Here is a 25414-nt window from a genome sequence, read left to right on the forward strand (position 1 = left end):
TGTGACTGGAAGGCCAATGTTCCCGGCTTTGTTCGTGTTCTGTAGCCAGTGATTCACCTTACACTACGCATTTCGAACAGATGATTAGACACAGGATTATTAAACACATTTAACACATCTCCTAAGCTGGAAAAAATAAATCATCTGAAATAAAAAATAAATAAATAAGTAAATAAAGTCTGGATTCAAGCAGCTTCTTTTTTTTTCACACATCCTGAAAGGGTTAGATATAAAAAAAGAGTCAAAGAGGACGCTGATCTCCGGGACACCCAAACATATGACCTTTTAATCATTGCCCAGACTGCCCCACTGACGTCACGAGTAGGCCGCCCCTCCCTCTTCTTGTTCCCACTCTCAAGGATAAATTCTGCCCTTGAGTTTTCATGCCACGAACTCGATGCATGATGGATTCTGCCAGCTGTGATCGGTTTATTTTAGCTTAGCGTAAAATTACCATCTGCCCGTTTTGAATGCTCAGCTGTAGCAAGAGAGTAATGCCAGAATGTGATGTATGCAGAGCCGTAATATTGTCTTATTCTGCCAATGACCTGCGGGGAATAAGCTTTAAAAGGACGACACTTCCTCAGTTTCTCTCTCTCTCTCTCTCTCTCTCTCTCTCTCTCTCTCTCTCTCTCTCTCTCTCTCCCTCTCTCTCTCTCTCTCTCTCTCATATTCACATCTATCTATCCATCTATCTATTTATCTATCTATCTATCTATCTATCTATACAAAACATATATGTGATCTATATACGATATATTAATTAATTAATTTATTTATTTATTTATTTATTCATGACAGAATTCGACTTATGAGATTCTTTTCGAACAGGAGGGATTAGATGGTAATAGTCTTCATTTGTTCCTCATGCTCTACTAAGCCGAGTAAAATCGTCTGGCAGCAGATGGAATAAGCTATAAAAAAAGAAATAATGGCTCAGTGTGAATCTATACATGTATTCTGAAGCCACGGATCGAAGCAAGTAACCATCCAATGTCAAATAAATGAATGGCTGATGAGACATACCGTGATTCTGTGTGTATATTCTTGTCATGTCTACTCAACACATGGTGGGGGCTTTTCCGAACAGATGGGCTGTTGTTGGTGTATACCGTTATTTCTGTCAACGTCAATATTGGTCATTTCGTTGATGTGTTTTGTCAAGTAAATGAATGGGAGGAATACTGTGATTTTGCCATGTCTTCTGAGCCCACATACTTATAAATGGTTCTCTTTTCCAAGTACATGAAAAGTTGTTGAGGCATGCTATGATTTCTGTCAGTGTCAAGTACTCATTGTTTTCCTGTTGTTTTTTTCCAGGTAAATAATTGGCTCTTGAGGCATTGAATGAAACTTGACAATTTCCCTGCAGTGCATTGTTTCACTTCCGATATCATTTTGACAATTAGGCTCGTAAGATTCGTTTTCAGCAGAATTAAAAGCGTCTGGAATAAAATATAGAGATGTTCTGGCCATGAAAGAGTCAGTGGTAAGATTATCAGTATCATCATTTCCGTGATTAACTCTGACCTGAACAATTCCTATTATAGCCTTACCTGGAAGAGAATACAAGAGCTTTTCCGACCGTGAGTGTGTTAATAAATACATTTTAAGAGAATTCTAATATTCAGAGATCCATAAGGAATATTTTAATTTTCAGCGAGTTTAAATATCTTTATCTCATCATGACCACAAGATTAACCCCTTGACTACGATGCCTATTTAATTTTCTTTATGTTATTGTTAGGTGATTTTATTAATATGGATTAATGGAGATTGTGTTTACTCAGGACATTACTTATTCAGCTGAATGAAATCGTCTGGAGGCAGTAAGAATTAAATATGAAAGGCGTCGTTGTAGTGTGGAGCTAACAATTTATCATTTATATTTATCAGTCAGTCCTTGTTTTGCCCCATCAGTAGCGTAGGGGCCCGGGGCTAGGCAACTCGGCCCCCTATGTTAAGGCGAAAGTGACCATCCCCTAACCCCAACCAACCCTCAAATGTTAACCCTTACAGGCCCCATCTAGTCTGAGCGCCCTAACTCACTAGACCACCAGAAGTTCAAGCAGTCGCATGGGCTGGGGAGGGAGAGTGTGGGTTGGGGCAGGATGGGGCGGGGGGAGGAGGTATCTGGCGCAAGGCTGTGAGATCTCTGGCGCGACATGACTCATAATGGAGAGGCTCAGTTCTTGCTTCCCCTTCCTGAATCGTCGGAGTTGCGGAGATGCTTGCAACTTTTTTCGGCAGTCATCATGTTAGAGATGTTCTTAATTACCTCGGCTTATAATGTGAGGGTTCAGCTCCTGCTTTCGTTTCCTGAATAGTAGAGTTATGAAGGTGCTTGTAATATCCTTAGCCAGTCCTCATGTCAGGGAAGTTTTCTTAATGATCTCAGATTTTTTTTTCATTCAACTGGTAACTGAAAAAAATGGGAAGCGGATAAATCAGTTTGAAAATGAACAATAGGACCTTTGGCCACTTCAGTGCAATGCCATTTTTTCGTTTTGTTCTTGTCTCCAGACAAGGATATTCAGCGTCGGAGAGTTCTGTTGTATTGGAAGAGTAACTAGCGATGGTTTTTGACGCCCCATGTTTGTGAAGTCCTCCATGAACTAAACAAAATCGCTTGGAGTCAGCCAGCATAAAGTAAGGACGTTCTTTAGGATATACTTGCAACTTTTCAGCAGCTTGCTATGGACTTAATAGAAGAAAGTAAAAGGAAAGAATGAGAAACAAGAAAAGACTGTCTTCATAGACCTGCGGCGAAACTATGCTTCAGCTGATGAAACAACTGATGTGTCAGATCAGCTCAAAATTTCAAACTGAGCAACTTTACATTCCATAAGAAAATCGCCTAGAGCTCTTCAAGAGCAGATATTCGAATTTTCCTCGAAGGAGAGAGAGAAAAAAAAATCCCACAGGTGTATCACCTACGACCTGTCGACTTCGCCGCTGGTGAAAAGACATAACCTAACCCCAATAGGTTGTGAACGTCAACTTTGTTTTTACTATACTCAGACAGATTTATTTGTCTGGGAAGAAACCTCTCGTACTGATGAGGATCAAGGTGATTATCTGTCACTCTTTACGTTTGGGAAGTCTCTCCTAGGGTAAAAAAAAAAAAAAAAAAAAAATGTCTGAAATCCGCAAGAATAGAATAAGACACGACGAGGGAGTGATGTGGTTAACCGCTTGGTAAAAGGTGGTTTTACTAACACAAGGAGGAAGCAGAAGTTTAAGTTAATATACTACCGTACATTCCTCAACTCCAGCCAGGCAAATTGTTAGTGTGGACGATGAGTGAAAATCGTGATTGGTACCGTATTCTGGGGTTAATCTTCTTTTACAGTTCAGCATTCCATAGGGAGAGATGGCAATTCTGGGCCAAGTTAAAGTAAAACGAATATAAATGAATCCACAGAGAGCAGAAGAAGCCACAGAAACTCAAGGTCCAGCAAGTATTCATTAGACCAGGCAAAAACTAGTAGCGGCCTTTTTGTGGGAATTTTAAAGTACTCATCTCAAGACAGCCATTTGTCCACTAACTCTCACATGGTCGGGATAAATCTAGTACTCTGTTCCAGCTTACACCAGACGATATAGTTCAAATGAGAGTGTGGATGGCTGAGAGTTTTTAATATTATGCAGAAACAAATGCTGCGTCTAGTGCGATGCATATTGTACTCATTTCACTCTAACTTGGCCTAAAATTCCCATCTCTCCATCGTGAAAGCTGAGTTGTAGCAATATATTAACACTAGAATACGATGCTAGTCGCGAAGAAGTGCTACGGAAAGGATGAAGAGTCGTAGCACTGTCTTTTTCTGCCACTGAGTTACGTGAAATAAACTGCAAAAGGACGAAAATCTGGGCCAAGTTTAGGTGAAATGGTTATAACACTATTTTCATACACATACGCAAACGTAGCCAGTCACTTTTGAATGCTGGAGAGAGAGGAGTTACGGGATATCTTAGGGGAAAAGTGGCTCCTTGACTCATGTGTTCGAAAATGATTGATTGTTTGGGGGATACATCACGTTCAGTGTATCTGAGCAAAGTATAACATGAGCGTACTTGATACTGGTTTTATATTCCCCGCCTCTTTTTAATAGATTATCAATAACTGCTTTCATAAATCGGTGTACCGGTATTAATTTTGTCATTATCTCTCGGGTGGATAAATTAAATCCTCATGCTGAACTTTGTATTATTAGGCCATTGCGTGGGTTTGCTGTCGAAGAACTGAGAGGAATTAGCCTAAGTAATATAATATAATAGTTAGCCTAACCATCACATCCTATACAAATATTTACAGAAAACACGTAAAGCCAGACTAAAGTATGGCAGATACTTAGGATATCTATGTACAGTATTTATATGTACAGTTAGCGTGCAGCTTGCTTCACAGATTTCCCATTGTACTTTGATGTCACATAATTAGTTCTCCTCCATTCAACAGGTCGTGGTGTTCGGCTGAGTCTGACCTGACCTGACCTGACCTGACCAGTATGGGCTGCAATTTGAGATCCGTGGTCAACATTGGCCTTGTCATCGCTGTCATCGACCTGGTAAGTCGTTTGTCAGGGGTTGGATCATGCTGGGAAGTCGAGTCTCGTTAGTAGGTCTGGCCCCGTTGGTAAATGAATGAATTTTGTAGGTATGAGAACTGGGAATCGATTTGGCTGTTTTGTGGTGCTTGCCGTATCTTGGCTGGGTCGTGTCATGGCTGAGTCTCGTCTTAGGTTTGTGGAAAATTGTTCGAAGTGCAATTAAATATATTTTTGTGACTCCGGTCTTAATTCTTTTAGCTCGATGATTTATTTTTTTTAGTAGTCTATCGCCTATCTGCCTATCTTCTATCTGTCATCTTTGTTCTGTCTGTTTGTCTGTCTGTCTGTCAGTATGAAAAAATTTGTATAGTTAATTTTTTTTTTTTTTTTTTTTGCTAGGCAATGGGAAGCCTTTCACAGTGGAGAAGTTTAAATGAAAACTCTTTCTAATTCCTTCGCTGAAAGAGTCCCCCCCCCCTCCTACTCCTCAAGTTTAAGTGATGGTCTAGAGTCAGCATGAGTAAAATCTATAAGTCGGCGTGGCAGTGAATGTTTGGTGAACACAACTTAACTGAGTCATAATATAGGTGAGTCACATGTGAGCTGGCACGTGTTGAGTCACCTCTCGCATGGTATTAGTCACCCAGGATGCAAGACCTGTATCATCAATTCAAGTCACATACAGTACTACGCCTCGCTTCTATCCAGCACCGTAATACTGTACTGACATGCCTGGGAGAGTATTTGTTTTGCTGTTGTGTTTGTTATGGTGGCGGTGGGGAAGGTGGTACAGGTAATCCCAGGCAGTCTGAAACGGTCCTATTCTTGCGGCCTACTATCCTCCTTTCTGGGGATCGGAATTAAGGGACGTTTGTATAACCGGGTAGTGTACCTGCTCGGTAACATTGGTGCCGGAGCGTGAAGGCGTCCCTCTTTAGCAGCTGAGATAAAACAGTTACATAGCAGTTAACCATTATCAGAATTTCTCTCTCTCTCTCTCTCTCTCTCTCTCTCTCTCTAGTCATTCGTTTGGTTGTAAAATACTTGGTGTTTTGAGGAATAAAATCACAAGAAATATATTTATAATACATAACCTAAGCTCGGAGGAAATTTGTGAATATCGAATCAGGTGACTAAAGGCGTGCTGTAGAATGTGATCGAGAGTCTCCAGGTTTGTGAATGGTAAGACATATATTAAATTCCATTTTCTCATTTAGTATTTTTATATTACTAACAGTGTTTCCGCTAAGGACAGCTCTGGTACTTTATCCACACTAACACGAAACGATTTTGTACATCTAAGAAATCCTAGTAGACAAAGGCATATAATAATAATTATAATTATTATTATTATTATTGTCAATAATAATAATAATAAAAATAATGATAATAATAATCTCTTCCTCTTCCGTAAACGCTATAGCCAATTTTATTTCCTTTCTCTTTGCGCCAGCACTGGTCGTTTTTTTTTTTTTTTTTTCCAATACTGTATAAGGACTGGGGCAGTTACCGAAAATTCAAAACAGTTAAATTTTATCTGTTAGAGAAGGAATATTATACAGAAAATTATGAACAAAAGAAAGGCCATTTGCTGTTTCATAATCGCTGTTGTCTCTGAAAATATAAAGGCAACAGTATATGAACGTAAGTCTTCGTAATTACTTGTCTTTCTGTTTATAGTCTCTTCTTCCTCCTTGCTATTGTTCGGCTAATTAATGAGTCCTGAAGTTTATGATCGTAGGTTTTTCTTTATCTTTTTAACTTGGACCTAATTTTATAATGATTTCGTAATCGTTTGTAAATGATGGCATGGATAATGATAGACTGTGATGTGCGTTGTGATGTGCTGTGATGGCTTGTGCTGAATTTGTGTGATGTGTTGTAGTGGTGTTAGTGTGATACGTGCAGTGGAATAGTATATGTGTTGTGGTGATGATGATGATGGTGTGTGTGTGTGTGTGTGTGTCGCGGTGGTGATGGTGGTATGTGTCGCGGTGGCACTGATGTTGCGTTCTAATGTTACTCTATGTTGAAACCTTCCTTGTCTTTCAGCTTCATGGGATAGCTACTTTGGCCTTTTACGGATACCAGCTCTACACACACTACATCTGCCACTGGAACCATGGCATTCGCTGGTGCAGATACTACGTTGAGGAGACAAGTGAGTGATGCGCTTCTTCTTTATAAGCATCTGTCATCATCATTATCGTCCACGTCATCATTATCCTCATCATTGTCTTCGTCATCATTATCCACATCAGTGTCCGTCTCTCATCGGTAATCTTCCAATATCAGGTCACTGTTATCATTACCATCGGCTCATTGTTATCGTTTGTTCATTCTTATCATTATTTTCATCGGCATCGTCATCGTTATCATCCCTACTGTCGTGTACTTAATATTATATTTGGATCAAATAATTTAGTTTGTCATATGAAAGCCTAAAATGATATTCAAAACATTTATTTCTTTATGTTGAACTGATTTATTGTTATAAGAGAATACAGAGCAAAATACGAGTATACCTGTACATCGCTTAATAGAATCTTCTCAGTTCTAAGAGAAAAAAATAATTAGACAGGTGGAATAAAAACAATAATGCCTGGACTCATTTCCTCAAATCACATTTTTCTTAATATCCACGCAGCTAATTTAGTTTGCCCTTTGGAAACACAGACTGTCATATTTTTTTGTGCGTCACATTTTATCGTTCATAAATGATTTTTTTTTTCTTCATACTGAGAACACATGGTTTAGTTTCGGTCATACCAAAACTCAGATGAATATTAATAGGCCTGAACCCTTTCCTGGTCAGTTCAACTTTATTATTCGGGTCCAGCCAGCTCGAGATGATTCAGCTGAGTGTCACTGGACCTCGATTGCAAGCACTTTTATCATTAACTTTTTCATAGTCAGGATAACTCTAGTATCCTATTCAAGATAAAGCCAGACTGCTTCATTCAGCTGGGAGTGAGTCATGGGGTAGGATCATGAATATTAATGGGATCTGTCAGCTTGGTTCTGTAGGCAGGATCAAAAGTTTAGGAACTGAAAAGAAATAACGAATTAACTCTTGACGTCCTGTAAACCGTCCTTCGTTGTATATTTGGAAAAGTAATATAGGTTTTTGCGTAAAAGCCAAAACTAACACTTATATTACCCAAGTTCCTCACCTCTCACAATTCTTAATATAGTTCATGAATAACCGAATACTTCATCTTTCTAGTTCGGGTCCAAAATAATACCTTGAAAAAGAGCTATCTTAAGGTCAGTAATTTATATATCAAATACAAATACTAATACTAGTACAAAAAAATCATCATCATCATCATCATAGGGAAGGAGCAAGTGGAAACTCTGTTCTGTCAGTATGAGAGGTATTATCTAAAAAAATAGAAATAAAATTAAAAAAAAAATAGAAATGCCCGGAGGTAGCACAAAAATACTAGCAAAGTCTTCATCGCATTAAAACAGTTGAGGTTTCTTTTGTTCCCCAGATTTTTACCTCCCAGATCCGGAATATACGATGACAGTCAGAAGAGGCGACAAAAACTGGTATGAGTTTAACCCCAATAAGGCCTAGCACCACATTCCACACAGATGGTTATGAACAGAGAGATTATGTAAGCGTTTTCACCTCCGAGTCTTTCACTGTTAGAAATAGAGAGTTGTATGCTAAGTGACTCATGAGACAACGTAACACCTCTTACTTTACGATTTATTCTTCACATAGCATCTCATTATCAGTCAGTTAATCAGTCAGTCAAAAGATGTCATGCTTGCTCTTACTTAAACCCCCATACTGAGGTTAACCATGATGCAGCTAATGTTTTAATGGACTAGAAGCTAAACCCAGTACCAAAACCAACTAATTACCTCCCAACATTTGCTGAAAACTATGCGAGAAATCTGGAAAGTGTAATAAGATTCGTATCGGTGAGAAATGTTTGTGTACTTTGTGTACGTGTGACTAATGTTTTCTTCCCCACGAGTAATGAGTGGCTATTTTCCAAGCTTGTAGTTATGTTTCACTCTCATGGTAGTATATCCCAGGGTCAATGGTAGCCTCAGTATCTACTAATCTACTATGTCATTATCTTCTCGTGTGTTACTGATGCAAACCATGTCGATATTGCAACGATATCAATAACATCCAAAGAAAATGTTATGTAATATGCAGGATAAATTGCTAGGGAGGAGGTGTAACGAAGCCTCCTGTTTCAGCAAGATTATGACCTCCAGTAAGAACACACTCACCACATTCCAAACAGGTGATAATGAACAGGAAAGTTAATTAAGCACTGTCACGCCCCGTAAGACTTCCCGTTCTTTGAAAGAATTAAGTGTGAAGCTCATTGCCGGGATCAAGTTTTTGTTTCCTTGCTCCTTAGTCTGCCAGAAAATACATCAGGAATCGTACTGTTAGCGAAGACTTTGGTTACATGAAGAGTAGCTAATAGATTTTTTTTTTTCAGTGAATGTCTATATTCTGATGACGTTTTTAGGTTATTTTACTCTGATTGCAGTGAGATGGATGAATTAAACTTAGCCTCTAGTAGTGAAGGGATTGGTGAAGCTTGTGTCTGACTCCTCCAGGTCTAAAAGCTTCTCCAGAGCTGAGTGAAATGTGAGAATAAACTGCAGAACAAAATACAGAATCCGGCACTGGGGCAAAATGTTCAACCTGGATCAAGAGTGTTCGATCATTCCTAAGGCCTGACTCATGAACCTAGGCGAAAAAAAATAAAAATGTCAGCGAAGATATGATTGCGTAAGGAGTAACTAGTAGACTTTTTTGTACCATTCAGTTAAATTTCTGAGTGCGAGGCGCCGAAAATTTTGTTGGTTGATTTTTTTTTTAAAGATGATGAACAGCGGAAGGAAAAACAATTTAAGTTAAAAAATAATCCATATACTAGATCACAGGTGTCCTCCATTCATAAGAAATCTGTAACATTTAATTTGACATTTAATTTGAATGATGGCTTTAAGCCAAAAAAAAAAAAAAAAAAAAAAAAAAAACAGCGGAGATTCTTACTGCATGAAGAGCAAGAAAGAAACTTTTTTGTATGCATATTTTTCAGTTAAATTTTTTTCACATCGCGAGTTACCGAGAGTTTCGAAGGACAGATTACTGAATGGAGAGGGGCGGGGGATTGTTGCTTTGCCTGGCCACTGTGGTGATAGTCCGCATGCTGTTGGGTTTTCCCTTTTCCTGACTTTGGATACTGTAGTACACACCTTTTGTAATGGCTGGAAGAGTTGTAATAATAATAATAATAATAACAATAATAATAATGATAATAATAATAATAATAGCAATAGTAATAATAAGAATGAATGTTATTGTTATCATTATTATTATCATTATTATTATTATTATTACTCGCCTTCAGGCCGTCTTCGGAGGCCTCCGCTCGATGTCAAATAACTTCCTGTCTTCAGAAATGAGTCATAACTCGGGAACCGGTGGCCCAATTGGACTGGAAATTGTTTCATTCTTCAAGTTAGAGCATTTTAATGGTACCCTGCACAAACAAAAATTTGCGCTTCATGCGCCGTTTTTGCTGTGTTACGGTAACAAACAGACATAAAGAAATCGGTTCGTTATAATATAGATTATTATTATTGCTAATTTCTTCCTGACAGAGATATGAAATTGTCGTGGTCAGGTCATAAACCCACATGCAACTGACCTTGATGCATTCCACCCATCTCTTTCTGAACTCGTTTACCACTGTCCATACACGTACTGCTTGATCTCCAGTTATACTGTACAGTTGCATTTCCCCTGGATCTGCTCACCTCTTTCCCTATACTTATCATGAACTTCCTTATGGAGTTGCTTTACACCTCATTACTTTACCACAAGTGTTTTGACCTATCACTATCATTCATATAAACTCAGGCAATACACTCACTCATAACTGTTTGACTTTATCCCTTTATTTCTCTCTTTTTCTGACCTTGCTAACGTTCCAGCCTAACTGTCAACATAATCTTGTCTGCCCTTTCACCTTCGACATTTCACCGAGATGGCTGGCTAGGGCAAGTGATATCTTGTTCCTACCAGACAGATTTATTCAGCTTAAGGAAACTTTGTCGTGCTGAAGTGGTTAGAAGCGGTTATTAACTCTTTCATTACGAAAGGTCTTCCGTAAGGGGAATTACATCTGAGAGCAGCAAGAGCAAGTGAAGAACAGCATTGTCCTCGTATGTATATGTATGTATATAAAAAAAGTATATATGATATATGATGTATATATTTATTTATCTATATATTTATTTATTATATATATTTGTGGTTGGTGCTGCCGCCAACCATCCAGTCATTCGATGAAGTGCCGCCTTTGGGTAACTTTTCATTAAGTGACAACGCAAATGGTTTCTTGTATGCAAGAATAAAGTTTACCGCATTGGATGGTAACCATATAACCAAAGGCCACCTGACGGTTAAGTGAGTTAACGGCTCTTCAACCAGACTGAGCCCGAAAAGTTTTTTATCAGAGGGTTGGTGGAGTTTACTGCTCATAATGCCACTCAGGGATGTGTGTGGCTCACTTTTAATGTCGGGACTGAGTAACCTAATATCGGACCTCTACGCCCATGACCTGACTGATTTTCTACTTATTTGTTGGTTTGTTTATTTATGTATTTTACTATTTTTAACCAGCCGGATCCCAGGAATGGACACAGTACATATTAATCAGTTGTTTCTTCACAATGACTGTCAACCTAGAGTGGTCACAGAAATACCAGAAACTGTCGCAAGGCTACAGTCCATCCTGTTACAAATACACTAAGTCATAACGTGAAGTATCCAAGCACTGCCTTCATTTTCTAGTGCTCTTCCTCACCGTCTTTCTTTCTTTCATATTTCTTTCTGTTTGTATTAATTATCACAGTTCATCCCTAATACATATTTTAACTCCCTCACCATCAGACTGCCTAGATGAGCAAAATCATTAGGAGGTAGTCAGAATGCTAATAAATAAGACATCGCACTGAGAAGGAATGAGACCTTATTTGACCCCTTTCAGTACCATACATCATGCGTTAAGCTCAATAAAATCGTCTGAAGGCAGCAGCAGTAAGGTTTTCAATACCGTCGCAGTACTTCGCATCGACGCCATGTTTCAGTCTATCATCATAGTTACCTACTGTCCCTTCTTCACCTTCTAACTTCTATACATTACAGAAAAAAATAATAATCTTCACTCACAGCACGTAGGTTTCATGGCAGCTTCTCTCCAGTAAGTCCATTATCCTCTTTACTACCAATGGTCTCATAAACTGATTGAAAATAGGTGGGAACAAGATTAATAATAAAGGCATTGCCGTAACAATGGGACTAAAGCAGATTTTTCATTATTAGATATCGCTAACACTGCTGGGTATATCTAGAACTATGTGAAAAATCCCATAAGGTAGTCAGTAAAAGCAGTAAACACCCCTCTGAACCGGCTAATGTTTTTTTGGTGTAATATTGGTTTCCGGGCCGGCCGTCTCACATCCTTCCCAGCATTAGGAAACATTGGCCGTGTCGTAGCTTTATTGATTTTGTTACTTTCATAGTTTTCGGAAAAACTTTATTGTGAAGCTTATGTTCGAACTAACTTTACTTCACCTTTTCCCCCATTTTACAGTGAATGTGAGGAATACATACCTGAGAACAGATTGCATTGAGAATAGAGCTTAGGTGTTAGAATATAACTTGTTCATTAATGACAGTTGAAAGTAATACGGCTCCCATTACTGACGTTAATGGATATTGCTTCCGATACCTAAGTTTAGAAATATCTTATCCGAACAAAATAATCAGTAGGCAGTAATAAATAAATAACTGAAAAAAAAAGTCCTCGTCAGGTGGCTTGAATCTGATTCCTGCCCTGCCCACATATCATGGCATGGGGGTCAAAGTAGAGAAGAGCCCAAGGGAGACTGTCACTTGCTACCTACCTTACCAAAGAGCTCCTCTCTAAACTAAATAAACTTTGCATTAGTAGCAAAATAGCCATCGTAGCGTGCCATTGCATCATATTTCTACCATACTCACAAATCACAGCAGGCGCACCGTTTCTAATACTTACAATTACAACAAAGGCTGAGTAAAATATTGTACCAACAGCAGTAGCAAAAAAAATAAAAAAAATGTAATCGTGCTGAAGTTTCTATGATGTTGCTTATCACTGTGTTCTTGTGACTCATTTCAACCCTGCCCACAGATCACAGCACGAGGGTGAACATCGGCCTGGGTGAGGGAGCCTTCTGCATTCTCTTCGCCTCTCTCCTTATAGTGGCGTTCTGCAAGGTAGGTAATCAGCTCCTCATAAGTATCAACCCCTTCCCTATGAGAGGTCTTCCCCAAACAGGTTAAATCGTCAGGAGGTAGCATGAATTAATGAAAAAAAAAAAATAGTCAGTTTATTGGTAGGGGTTTAATGGACTGTCTCAAAACCCTTCACAACAATGGGCCTCCTACCTGAATATTGGCAGCTTCTGTGCGAGAAGTCCCACCCACTAAGCTAATTAAGTAGTCAGAGGGCTGCATGAATGTAATAAATAAAAAGTCGTCCCATTAATAGCGATTAATGGGCGCTGTTTTTAATGCCGTCACTACGATGGGTCCCTTCCTCATGAATATTGGCCTTTTTTTCATTATAAGAGGTCCCCTTAATTTGGTTAACATAATACAGTGGTCCCATGAATAAAATAGATTGATTCGATTCGTGGAGAGAAGGGTTCATGGTGACTTCGTAATTCTTTATCAAAATAGGTCATCTTCCTCCCAATCTGGTGAATATTTAACCCTACACTACGTGAAATCTCCCCTAAGCTGGATGAAATGCCTCCTTCACCCTCACTATATACCTCCCTCACCATCCCCATGCATTCCTGAAATTTCCATATCTCCCTCACCATCTCCGTACCTCATTCATCACTCCATACCTCCCTCACCATCTGTCTACCTCCCTCACTATCTCCCTACCTCCCTTACTGTCTCTCTACCTCCCTCTATCTCTCTATCTCCCTCAGACCTTCTCTCTCACCACCTCGCTTTCTCCCCAGTACAAGCCGTGGCTGGCATGGACGTGGCTCCTGAAGGCCGTAGTGGTCATCGGCATCAACTACTACTTCATCGCGGTGTGGCTCATGGAGAAAAGCCGCCACTACCACCAGTTCTGGGATCGCCATAACTACGACCAGGACCAGATCTTCCTGCTGGCCGGCGTGGGACTGACGCTGATCGAGCACGTCATCATGTTCACCTACTGCTGCGTCGTGGCCTCCTTCACGTACAAGGTCGGGCGCGGCGAGAGTACTGAGGTAGAGTGGCTGAGCTGGATGTGGTTGAGGCTCTGAGGGATCTGAGAGTCTATGGGGAAAGTGACAGCTAAGGTAGGATGACTTTTGCTGGTATGAAGCTCTTTGCAGTCTGAAAATTTGGGAGAAAATGAAAACAGAAATGAGAACACCTCTAGGATGTCTCTGACGGTCTGAGGCTCTTTGAAATCTGAAATCCTGAGGGGAAAATGAAAATACAGAGGAGACTTTAAGCTACAGTGGCTTTGATGGGCCGAGGCTCCTTGGAATCTGAAATCTTAGGGAGTCATGAGAATGCGGAAAGGATCACAGAGCTAGAATGACATTGATGTTTAGACGGAAAGGAGAATATTCTAGGTTAAGATAAGACTAGCGACAACGGTTGTGCTAAGGTGAGAAGAGAAAGTAAGATGAAAATGAAGTCTGAACACTGGAAAGCAAAGCCAAGGTAGATGCTAAAGAGCTAGGATAATTGTAGTGGTGAGGGAGGGAGGAGAGGAAGGAAAATAGACTAAAATATATTTTCATGGTGGAGAGAGTTCCCAGATATCTTAAGAAGACGACGAAACAGAACAGTGCTAGAGATATAAGGTCAAAAATGAATGATGATCTTAACATCGAACTAGCAGGATGTATTTTAAAAATTTAGTTACTAGAAACATTTCTGGTTAAATAAAATTGATATGACAGTCAGAATAAGTCAAAGGGTTGAGGTGAGAAAGGTCAAAAGCAATATAGGCTAAAAGAGGATAGAATACTGTTAAAAATTATGATTGGTATGGGAATAAGAAAATAATAGGAATACATTAAATTCAGAATGGAAAACTAGCGCTTCAGGAATTCTGATGAAATAAACTATATACATAAAAAAGCGTGGGCAAGAGCAATCATACTTGGACTGTAAAGCGGAATATAAGTACAGCCAAAGATCTGAGAGAGAGACACAGCAAAGGAAACAGCTAAATAGGCGACATGATATCCAACATATAATTAAAACAGTAGGAAATATACGACAGGAAGGGAAAGAGGGAGAGGATGTGGAAGTGTGCTTTGTGTGTGCTTTGTGTGTGTGTGTGTGTGTGTGTGTGTGTGTGTGTGTGTGTGTGTGTGTGTGTGTGTGTGTGGTGTTTTTTCTTGATATACATGTCTGTCAATTTTTTTTTCTAATTTTCTTGCAATCAATTTCCTTTCACCAGATTCTGTGTTACAGCGTGAGTGTTTGTACGCTTCTTATACTCACTCCACTTTAACTTGGCCTAAAATTGCCATCTCCCCGTCTTGAATACAGATTTGCAACGACGGATTAACAGCAGAATTCAGTTATAGTCACGAAAAAGTATTATGGAAAAAGATAAAAAACCGTAGCTAACATGAAAATTTGTGCCAAGTTAAGGTGGACGGAGTATAGTTTTATGTCTTATTGTTCTGTTTTTTCCATTTACTAACTTAATTATTTTTCTCGCTGGATTTTTTTTTCCCCTTTTAGCTATTACAGTGTTCCTCTTACTTAACCTTATAGTAGAAGATTGATTCATTTAAAACTCAGATTAACCTCTTCAATCCTGTGACATATCTTTTTTTTCCATACGCTCAGACGATTTTATTAGCCCAGAGGAGGCTTTTTGGACTGAAGGGGATTTGACATAACCTTCAGTAAATCCCTCCAGCATAAGAGATCTTTTCTGTGCTGAATAAAATCGTCTGAGGGTAACAAAAATAAACACGAAAAACTACGCCCACTGCTTGAAAGAAATGACGAACACATAAGCGAAGAAAGCCAAAGCATATGCAATCAAATGCTATAAGTCCGTTCGAATCTCCTGGCCCACTCTTAATGTTGAATTCATAGACGTTTGAATGTGACCTTGTGGAATGTTATCTTTAGTTCGTGACTGGTAATGTGCACCTTTTTTTATCTGCGTCTCAGTCAAACATCTATGAATCCAACAAACACCTGTGAATCCAAAAAAAAAAATCTATGAATCCAACAAGCATTTATGAATCCAACAAGCACCTATGAATCCAACAGTTATCTATGAATCCAATAAACATCTATGAATCCGACAAGCATCTATGAATCCAACAAATATCCATGTATCCAACAAACATCTATGAAACCAACAAACACATATGAACCCAACAAAAATCTATGAATCCAACACTGAGAGCGGCGGGAGAAGCGAACAGATTTTTTCATTTGACTGTACAAGAAGGCTATGTGGATGATATGTGAATGAGGATGAGGCCTATCTTTGTTTGCCACTGTGTTGATAGTTCTCTGATAGTTGACCTTTATTTGCATCATTTTTGAACCTACTTAACATGCTGAAAATGGTGATAATTGGATTATGATGAGGATGGGTTGTGATGATGGTGACGGTGACGATGATGGTGGTGGTACTCGTAATCGTTGGTGATGATGGAGGCTATGATGATGGTGGTGATGGTGAGTGTGATGGTGGTGATGATGACGGTAATGATGGTGGTAGTGGTGGTGATGTTCATGGTGATGATGGTGGTGGTGATAATAATGTGCATGAAGACTGTGATCATGCTGACTGTATAAATTGACACACTATAGACGGAAGAGGAGTAAGGAAGAAGCTAACACAAAAGGATGGTGTTGTGTCTGGGAGTGGACATAAAGCATGTAACTCCTTCACCCAGATGACATTTTTCTCACTTATTCTTGCTACATGCAGACGAGTTTATTTTACCTTCCAGAGACTTTTTGAACTGAAGAGAGTAAAGCCTTTCCTTTCACTGCACGAGAGCCTTCCTTAGCTGAGTAAAAATAAAAATAGTTGGACTGAGGGGGTTAATGATGTGTGTGGCTAGAAACAGTTGTCTTTTGAGTGAAGCCGAATTTAGAAGGCTTGAATGATGAGTGAGTAAATGTATGAACGATGATGTGACATAAATAATTGCATGAACAGAGACAGTACGGTGACTTTATTCATTTTCACTCTTTAGACAATTTTATTCAGCCTCAGAAAGACTTTTGCGGATAATGGGTTAACGGAAGAGTTACTTAACCATCCCATTTCAAAAAATCTTTCCTGCGCTGAATAAAATCATCTGGAGAGAGCAAGACTTAAAAACCTGTAGCGATGTGGTAAAGAGGTCAGTCCTGAAATTCACAAAGCTACTTACGCTACATTTCCTCACGTAACTAAGATGTATATGATTCTGCTGAAGGACCAAGGCCCGTGTTCTCGTTACCTTGGGAAGCTTCTCAGCACCTCTTCCTTGACGAATTATTTTGCAGGCTGTCTATCAATATTCTTTTTAATGCTCTTCATATATATTTTTTTTTTAATGTGGACATACGTCGCATATTTAGCATAGAAGAAAATACGCACGTCCCATATGTAGATATACTGTAAATTGTTCAGGAAGACATGATGATGGAGAGGGACGCCTGCATGTGGTGGAATCGATATAACAGGGCGGGTCAACTGCCTGATTATAACACATCCCTGAACTACATCCCTATTTCCCAGACGGAGAGTGGTGGACTGCAGGAGAAGGGCAACTTAGGTCTTCAGTCCACCGGGTTCTCGTTTCAGTTGAACCTGGAGCCACAAAATAACAAACAAGGAAGACGTGCTTGGAAGATTCCTGAAAGACAAGAACAGAACCTCACGATGCATGGGAGGGGTCTGCACGTACCGCCTTGTCCTTCCTCAAATGTAAATCTTAGTTGCGTTAGGGAATCGATCGTAACTTCGAGCATCTACGTCCGGAACTCGACAGGAAGGGAGTGGTTGGATCCTTAGAACGTACTCACATATCTTTCCCAACCCTCCTATTCTCGGACACAGAGCAAGAGATAGGAAGTGGTCTGGCAGGATATTGTGGTGTCGTGGTGGTGGTGGTGGTGGTTGGTGGTGGTCGCAATTGTGGTAGTGGTAGTAGTTTTAAGGGTGGGAATTGTGGTGGTGATGGTAGTGGTGGTGGTTGTAATTGTCGTAGTGGTACTAGTTTTCAGGGTGGTAGTTGTGGTGATGATGGTCGTCGTAACTGTGGTAGATGTAGTAGTTTTAGGGGTGGTAGTTGTGGTGGTGTTAGTTGTGGTGGTAGTTGTTTGTAGTTACTTGTGGTTTTGGTAGTGGTGGTAGTTGATGTGGGAGTAGTCTTCATGGCTGTGGTAATGGTACTTGATGCTGTTAATTTTTTAGATGTGATGATGCTGGTTATGTTGGTGGTAGCTATGTTAATGGCAGCTTTGGTATTGATAGTTGTGGTAGTAGCTGCGGTGATGGAAATTGTGGTAGTAGTTGTGGTGATGGTTGTTGTGGTAGTGGTTGTAATGTCAGTAGATGAGATTTTAATTATGACATTCTCTTAGTAACTGTTTGGTTATATGGTTACCACGTAGCGCTGCTAATGGGTTCCTGAGTTACATGAAACAATAATTTTGCTTACCACGTGGTGTAGAGCCACCTGGAGTGGGAAGAATAAAAATTAAATAGTGATAGGGAGAATGGGAGAAATAGGAAGAGAGGAAAGCAGGCACAGAATAAATGATAGACGTGGAAGAAGAAGACACCACTACACCAAGTGAGTGGATGGTGGCCGCCCTCACCTACCACAAGAGTTGTTGGTAAAAATTATATATAGGTGCTGACTTAACCCCTTAACCCAGAAGACACCTGCAGGCCGTAACAATTACCTTAGTAGTGACTATCGCAATGTAATTAATAATAATAATAATGATGATAATAATAATAATAATAATAATAATAATAATGGTTGGTCGCTTAAAGTTAAGAATTGTCAAAAAAATAAAAAAAAATAAAATCGTCACACTCAAATGGCTAAAGGAGACTACTTAGCCCCTTAATCACGAGAAGTTGTTGGTAAGTTGACTGAAATGGTTTGGAAGAAACACAAATAAACTGCTATTGTTTGTGTTTCAAGTACGAATGAAACACCAAAAATTTTTACACAGTCCCAAATAGCATTAGGTGAAAAAAAAAAAAAAAAAAGTCTATGCAAAGACATCCAGTTTCCTTCCTCATTTCCCATGAAAAACTTGTGAATCGTTTGTGTTCATGAGAGGACAAGTTTTGCGCCTGTGTTTAGGTATTTCACATTACAAACGTTCGTGTTTATGGCTGAACTTTTCATGTTCTTGGAAACTGTCGGAACGTTTATGATGAAGAATTTACTACGTGGTTTAGTGTTGCGTAAAAACTTTATAATAATTATGTGCACTCGGAATTGGTATGTAATAAATATCTTTACCTACCGAGAGAAATTAAATAAAGCATAAATAATGCAGTAAAATTTGTTGAGAAACAAATCATTTAGAAGTAAGTATCTGACCACTTACTTTTATTTTAAAGTTATATGGGCACTGTATTGTACACTCAGTGTATATATAACATATAATTATATGTATATATAGATAGATAGATAGATAGATTGATAGACAGACATAATATATATATATATATATATATATATATATATATATATATATATATATATATATATATATATATATATATATATATATATATATATATATATATATATATATACACTATATACAGTATATATATATATATATATATATATATATATATATATATATATATATATATATATATATATATATATATATATATATATAAACAAAGTAGGGAGAAGAAGAGAATTCAAGAGGAAAACTGGAAAGCATTCAGCTATCAGCTGACGCTAGTACAATTCACGTAAGTATGCATGGCCATCGGCCGATATAGCATAGTCCAGGCATCTTGGTTAACACATTATCCACAAATAAATGCATGACAGTTTTTCAGGTCTGATTTAAAGTCAAGTAAGCTGTACTGATATCAGTACTTGCACGACTGGTAGAAATTGGAGACGTGGCCACACTCACGTAATCTTCGTTTTAACCTTTTGCAAGGCAGGGGCCTCCCTTATCCCAATAGATACCACTGATAATTCGGCGACTATAAATCTGATGAGCACGGATGTTCATTGCACCACAATGATTCATGCTGAAATTAGTTGGGAGAGCTATTATCAACCTGCCAAATGAAATGACTGTGGCCAAGCTCAATAGACGTGTTGTTGGAAGTTTTGTCTCTTTATTTATTTATTTATTTATTTTTTGGTCCCTGGTATCTATCTCACCTAACCTATAGGTGGAATAATATGATAGTATGTTCTTGACAGCTCTCTCATTCTGTATTTTCTGTTTGTTTCTGGATGGTACCATAACCCACCTGTAGGTGGTAAAGAGCCATAACAACGATGATTTTTAACTCGGCATCTTCCCACTCAGGTTCGGAAACAGAGGGTGCCCACAATGGAGACGGACATTTAACCTGCTCCACCTTCACCTCCTCCCCTCAGCAGCAGCATCACCCTCTCCTTCACTACGTGCTGCCTAACCTCCACCTCGTCCTAGTCTGCGTCCATTACAAGAGGCAAGAAAGAAGAAAGGACTCTGCAACATGACAAAACCCGGTGACTTACACAGACATTCTCCATTTCGTATAAAGCGAGAGATATAGTGTGGTGCTTTGTGGCTTTTATTTTATTATTATTATTATTATTATTATTATCTTAAACTGGTTTACTTCAGAGTTGGATGACCGTTTTATTTTTAAGTGATGACTGATCTCTTATGTAAGGATTTACAGGCATATTTTAGTTAATGAAATGGATTTATTTTTACTTTTTTAGTTCAGATATTTTAAAGCAAGTATGAAGTTTTAAAGAAAGTTGACTAATTACATGCAGTTGTCAAAATATTTTTAGTACCATAATATTTTCTCTCTTATTCACTGATCTACTTGCAATATCTCACATTTATTTAACGAGTATCAAGTATAGATTTACCCTTATTTTCATACTATGCAGGAGTTGTGAATATTTCTGCCGTTTCTTGATTCCTTAGACAAGCGGTAGTTCAACTGTTGCGTCATGACTTCTTTCATATGACTAAAGGACATGATTGCACAGACCTTCGTTTACGTGGACGAGTCTGATGTGTGATTAAGCCCTCGTTATTTGATCCCAGTCTGAAAGATCACACGGCATTTCTTACACGATCTGACACAAGCGATTGTTTCCTGATTTCCTTCAGCGCAGTATCTCACTACCATTGATGTGTTTTATGTATGATTAAGGCCTTGTTGTTCGATGACAGTTTGGTACATCACTCGTTACTTTTGACGTTATCAAGATGAAATTCAGATAGCTAGAGAAAGCAGCTGGCGTTTCCCATTTTTACCGAAACAAAAACACATACTCGACACTGCTGGCGTGATCTGAGAGTATGATTTGCTTCAGATAATGTTATGAGAGGAGCGAGAGAGGTACACACGTCTGGCATTATCTAGGACTATGACTTGTTTCAGGGTAAGAGAGAAACGAGTTATAAATACAGTCTGTTTTCCGTCGCTACCCACAGTCTGCCACCATGATGTTCCCAAAGAAACTGGTGTATGTGCCAAAAACTAACTTATTATTTTCATTTTCTTGCCACCACTTCAGACCACATTTTTGCACGAGATTTTTGTTTGCCTTTTTTTTTTTTTTTTTTTTTTCACGCGAATTTTGGGCAGTGTTACGGCCTGGTTATGTATCTTGTGTGCTCGCTGTTGGTTTATTTTTTACAAGTTCACGTCAACATCGCTGTCATTACCTTAAAGTAACTTATTCTGAGTAAACATTCTTTCCTCACGCCTGGGCATGACTCTTACACCCATATCCTTGGACCAGAGTGCTTGAGGGTGTGGGAAAGCCCCGAACTGTTGACGACTTTTGTCCCTTCACTCTGAAAGGAGCATTTTCTGAGACTAATAGAACTGTCTGACGGTAGATGGAATAGGAATTGAAAGGACATCATACTCAGGGATACGTACAACCAAGTCCCCAAATTCTGAAGTCGTTAATCTCCATCTCTTAAGCTGAATACAATTATCTGGCAGTACACAGGAGTGGAATTAACACCTTTTCAGTTCGGTGACGTTCTTCATTGACTTACTTTTTCTATCTCCAGACGTTTATAATCAGCTTAGGGAGACCAGGAGATGGACATGGTGGAGATAGCCTTCATTAACCAGTTCGTTACTAGAGATCAACGTTTAAGCCGAAAATAATTGCCGGGAGATAGCAAAAACATTTAAAAGAAATACACTGTCTGGTGGAAAAGGTTAAAAAGACACCATGCTAAAGGGCGCGAGGTCTAAGAGAGATTACTTCCAGATTCTGTGCTCCAGGGGGACTCTCCTAATCTTAATCAAATCGACTAGCGGTAACAATGATATAATACAAAAGCTGTGATACGAATACGGCTCTCAAACGCAATCTTTTTTAGATCTAGCTTTAATAGTATGAGTCAGGGGTAGAAACAGTGAGCCCTAATGTTGACGCCAGTAATATCAAGGTTATCACGTCATCCTGTGCTCCATGTTCTATCTCCCTCCCCTTCCTTTTCCGGTTCATTTTGTATCATCGTAGCTCTTCATCCCTCTTCCCTTTAGACCTCTGTGTCGTGGTAGCCTTCTATCTCTCAACTTCCCTCTCAGTATCTCTTATCTACGTCACCTCCTTTTTTCACCTTCTCTTGGTCTTTCTGTCACTGGGCCTTCTCAGCGATATCATTTCCGTTCTACATCGTTTCTCGTCATCCTTCGTCTTGTTTTCTGCTTTTGTCGTTTAATTATTCTGTTTACCAGCGCGAATCTCTGCTCTTTGTATAACACTGGACCTGCTGTTTCTCTTTTGTCTTTGCTTGTGTCTCTTTCGGCACCTCATAGTTTTTCTTCATCATTCTTCCTGGAAATTCGTGACACTTTAGTTTTCTGTATAATTATCACCTTTGTTCTTTCTCACCTTGCTTTTTTCTCCCTTACTTCACACTTTTTATGCCTCATCTCACACTTTTTCTCCCTCACCTCAATCTTTTTCTCCCTCTTCTCTTTTTCTCACACCTCACTCTTTTTCCCTCTCACCTCACTCTTTTTGTCTCACCTCACTCTTTTTGTCTCACCTCACTCTTTTTGTCTCATCTCTCTCTTTTTCTCTCACGTCTCTCTTTTTCTCCCTCGCCACTCTCTTTTTCTCCATCACCCCACTCTTGCTCTCTCACCTGTCCCTTCCCAACGTTTCCTTTCCTTTCTATGTCGTCATCTTCTCATCCCTCATCCTCTAAACCTGTTCGTCACCCCAGCCTTCTCTACAGCTTTTCTTCTTCCCCCTCTCCTTCCATACCCATCTAGCTCTTCTCAGATTTTCCTTCCTTTCCAGACCTCGTAGTTCCAGTGTCTTCCTGTCTTGTAAATTCTTTCCATATTCGCGCAAAAAAAATAATAATAATAATAATAATAATAATAATAATGTTCGTAGTGTTGAGATTCCTTTAAGTCTTTTCTTCACCCTATAATTTATTCTTCATCTTCAAGTTGTTTTAATTTTCTTCAGTAACTCCTAATCCTAATCTTTATCAACATTATCGTCATTTATTTTCATGTCCATCACAGTTTATTTTCTTTTTCATTCCATACTTTATCATCTGTTTACATAATCTTTATCTATATCATCGCCATCATCATAGCCCTCGTTATTTATCGTTATCTGTATAATTATCATAGCCATCGCCATTACATCATCATCATCAATCAATTATCATCGGCGTCATCTGTCATCATAATCATCGCCTTTTTTCATCACCATCATTTTTCGTCACCACCACCACTACCATCATCATCATCGTAATCATAATCCCTAGTTCCCTACGTTACTAGTTTCTCCCTCTACATTCACCACAACTAACGAAGACGCATATCACCCAAGTATGGCTTAGAAGATCTTGTATACCGTCCTGGCACTGAACACTCTGGTGCGAGGACGTGCATTTGTATATTCTTGTTACTGCCAGACGGTTTAAGTTGGCGTAGGAGAGAACCCAATTTATGAAGCGAATTTACCTAACGCTGGCGTATAAATTCATGCACAATCGGCAACGTAAGTTCTGTCACCTCTACTGCTTCTGACTTCGTGAACTTTAACAGGCGTATAATCTGTCGGGAAGTGAAAATGATGATTGTTTTTTTAATCCATAGATAAGTTTCATTAGTCTCGTCCGCTTTGGACTAACCAGACTAATTTTCAGATTTCTTGGGAAGAGAAACAGGACACGCAGGAAGGCTTTACTTGCCTATCGTATGTTGTCAAGCATTTAGCGTCATGGAGCGAGAACGTCATTTTTGTTTCATTCTTGCCATTGCCAGACGGTTTTATTTTGATTAGGAAAGCACCCTAGCAGTGAAAGGGCTAATGAAGGCTACGCCCAACCCTCCAGTTCCTAAAATCTCTCCTAAGCTGAGCATAGTCGTCTAGAGACAAAAAGAAGAAAAGAGGTAAAAAGAATATAGCAAAAGGTCACTATCCCTTTCATCCACGGACTCTAACTGAGTCATTAAATACCATCCTGTACAACGCACTATGATGCACATCGTGTCAAAGAAAGGAGGACAAGTTTCCCGCCGATGTGTGTCATATTTTGGTATGTTTTTTTACCCGATTCGTGTCATGGTGTGCTTTTCGGGTTGTTAAACAATCTAACGTCTCAAACCACATGCGCTTGAGAGGGCTATAAAGGCATTAAGTTGATTCGATTACCCATATGCACGTTACGTATTAGCAAATTTCCACGACAGGATACATCAGTGGCAAAAACAGAAATTCACACATTTTCTCCATGCACTTGGCCATTTTCTGTTTGGTGATGTATTTCGATTTTTGTGCCATATCTAGACAGAGATATTCAGCTTAGAACGAACTCCAGGTGTTAGATACAAACTTCATTAACCCGTTTACTAGAAGGGGGCTCATCTTGAACTGAATGTTCCACCAGGACCAGGAGTATAATATTAGGAATGCAATCATATTGAAAGGAATAGAATTTATAAGCAAGGTCTCACATGCATTCTAAGAATCAACAAAAATTCATCGGAAGGATGTATGACTGACAAATAGGAAATGTATGATATCTAGTTGCCAGGGAGAAAAATCAGACACTACTTGGGGTGTCTAAGTGGGAGAGAGAGAGAGAGAGAGAGAGAGAGAGAGAGAGAGAGAGTTAAGAGAGGTCAAAATTAGGAGAGGCTAGAGTTGAATATGATGCAAGGAAATAAATCCCTCCACTGACAGATATAGGAAATAAATGTTATCTACATGGCAGGGAGAAAATTTACACACTCCCTGATGGAGCTGATGGGGTTGGGGTGAGAGGGAATGAGGAAGGGAGGAAGGAGAGGCCAGAGTGGGAAATAATGCATAAAACAGTGACAAAAGTAGGAAATAAATGCCATGTAGTTACTGCGGAATAAAATTAGTTATTCCGTGGTGGGGTTAAGAGGGGAGAGAGGGAGAGGGGAAGCGAGTTGAGGGAGGCCAGAATGGGATATGATGCATGGGAAAATCCTATCATAGACGCACTTTGTTCTAGCCTCGAGATTTGAGAGGAGTCGTATTTTGGGAGATCCGGTGAGGCTGACGTCATGGGTTTG

General features: G+C 39.2%; 1 protein-coding gene across 1 annotated transcript; it reads left to right on the top strand.

The window, feature by feature from the left end:
• Window positions 1-4511: 4511 nt before the first annotated feature.
• Window positions 4512-20361, top strand: LOC145418866 (uncharacterized). Its single transcript, XM_080287153.1, has 5 exons — window positions 4512-4571; window positions 6606-6714; window positions 12779-12864; window positions 13623-13856; window positions 20176-20361. The coding sequence occupies exons 1-5, from the start codon at window positions 4512-4514 to the stop codon at window positions 20215-20217; spliced, it is 531 nt and encodes a 176-aa protein (XP_080143279.1). The 3' UTR covers window positions 20218-20361.
• The last annotated feature ends 5053 nt before the right edge of the window (window positions 20362-25414 follow it).

The sequence above is a fragment of the Coenobita brevimanus genome, chromosome 14, assembly GCF_032717465.1.
Source record: "Coenobita brevimanus isolate Jiangsu-jjx chromosome 14, ASM3271746v2, whole genome shotgun sequence".
In the NCBI taxonomy this organism is placed as follows: Eukaryota; Metazoa; Arthropoda; class Malacostraca; order Decapoda; family Coenobitidae; genus Coenobita; species Coenobita brevimanus.

Coding starts and splice junctions, on each gene's coding strand:
- LOC145418866 (XM_080287153.1), top strand. CDS start 4,512: ATGGGCTGCAATTTGAGATCCGTGGTCAACATTGGCCTTGTCATCGCT. Junction 6,715..12,778: donor ATACTACGTTGAGGAGACAA/GTGAGTGATGCG, acceptor CCCTGCCCACAG/ATCACAGCACGAGGGTGAAC. Junction 13,857..20,175: donor TGGCCTCCTTCACGTACAAG/GTCGGGCGCGGC, acceptor CTTCCCACTCAG/GTTCGGAAACAGAGGGTGCC.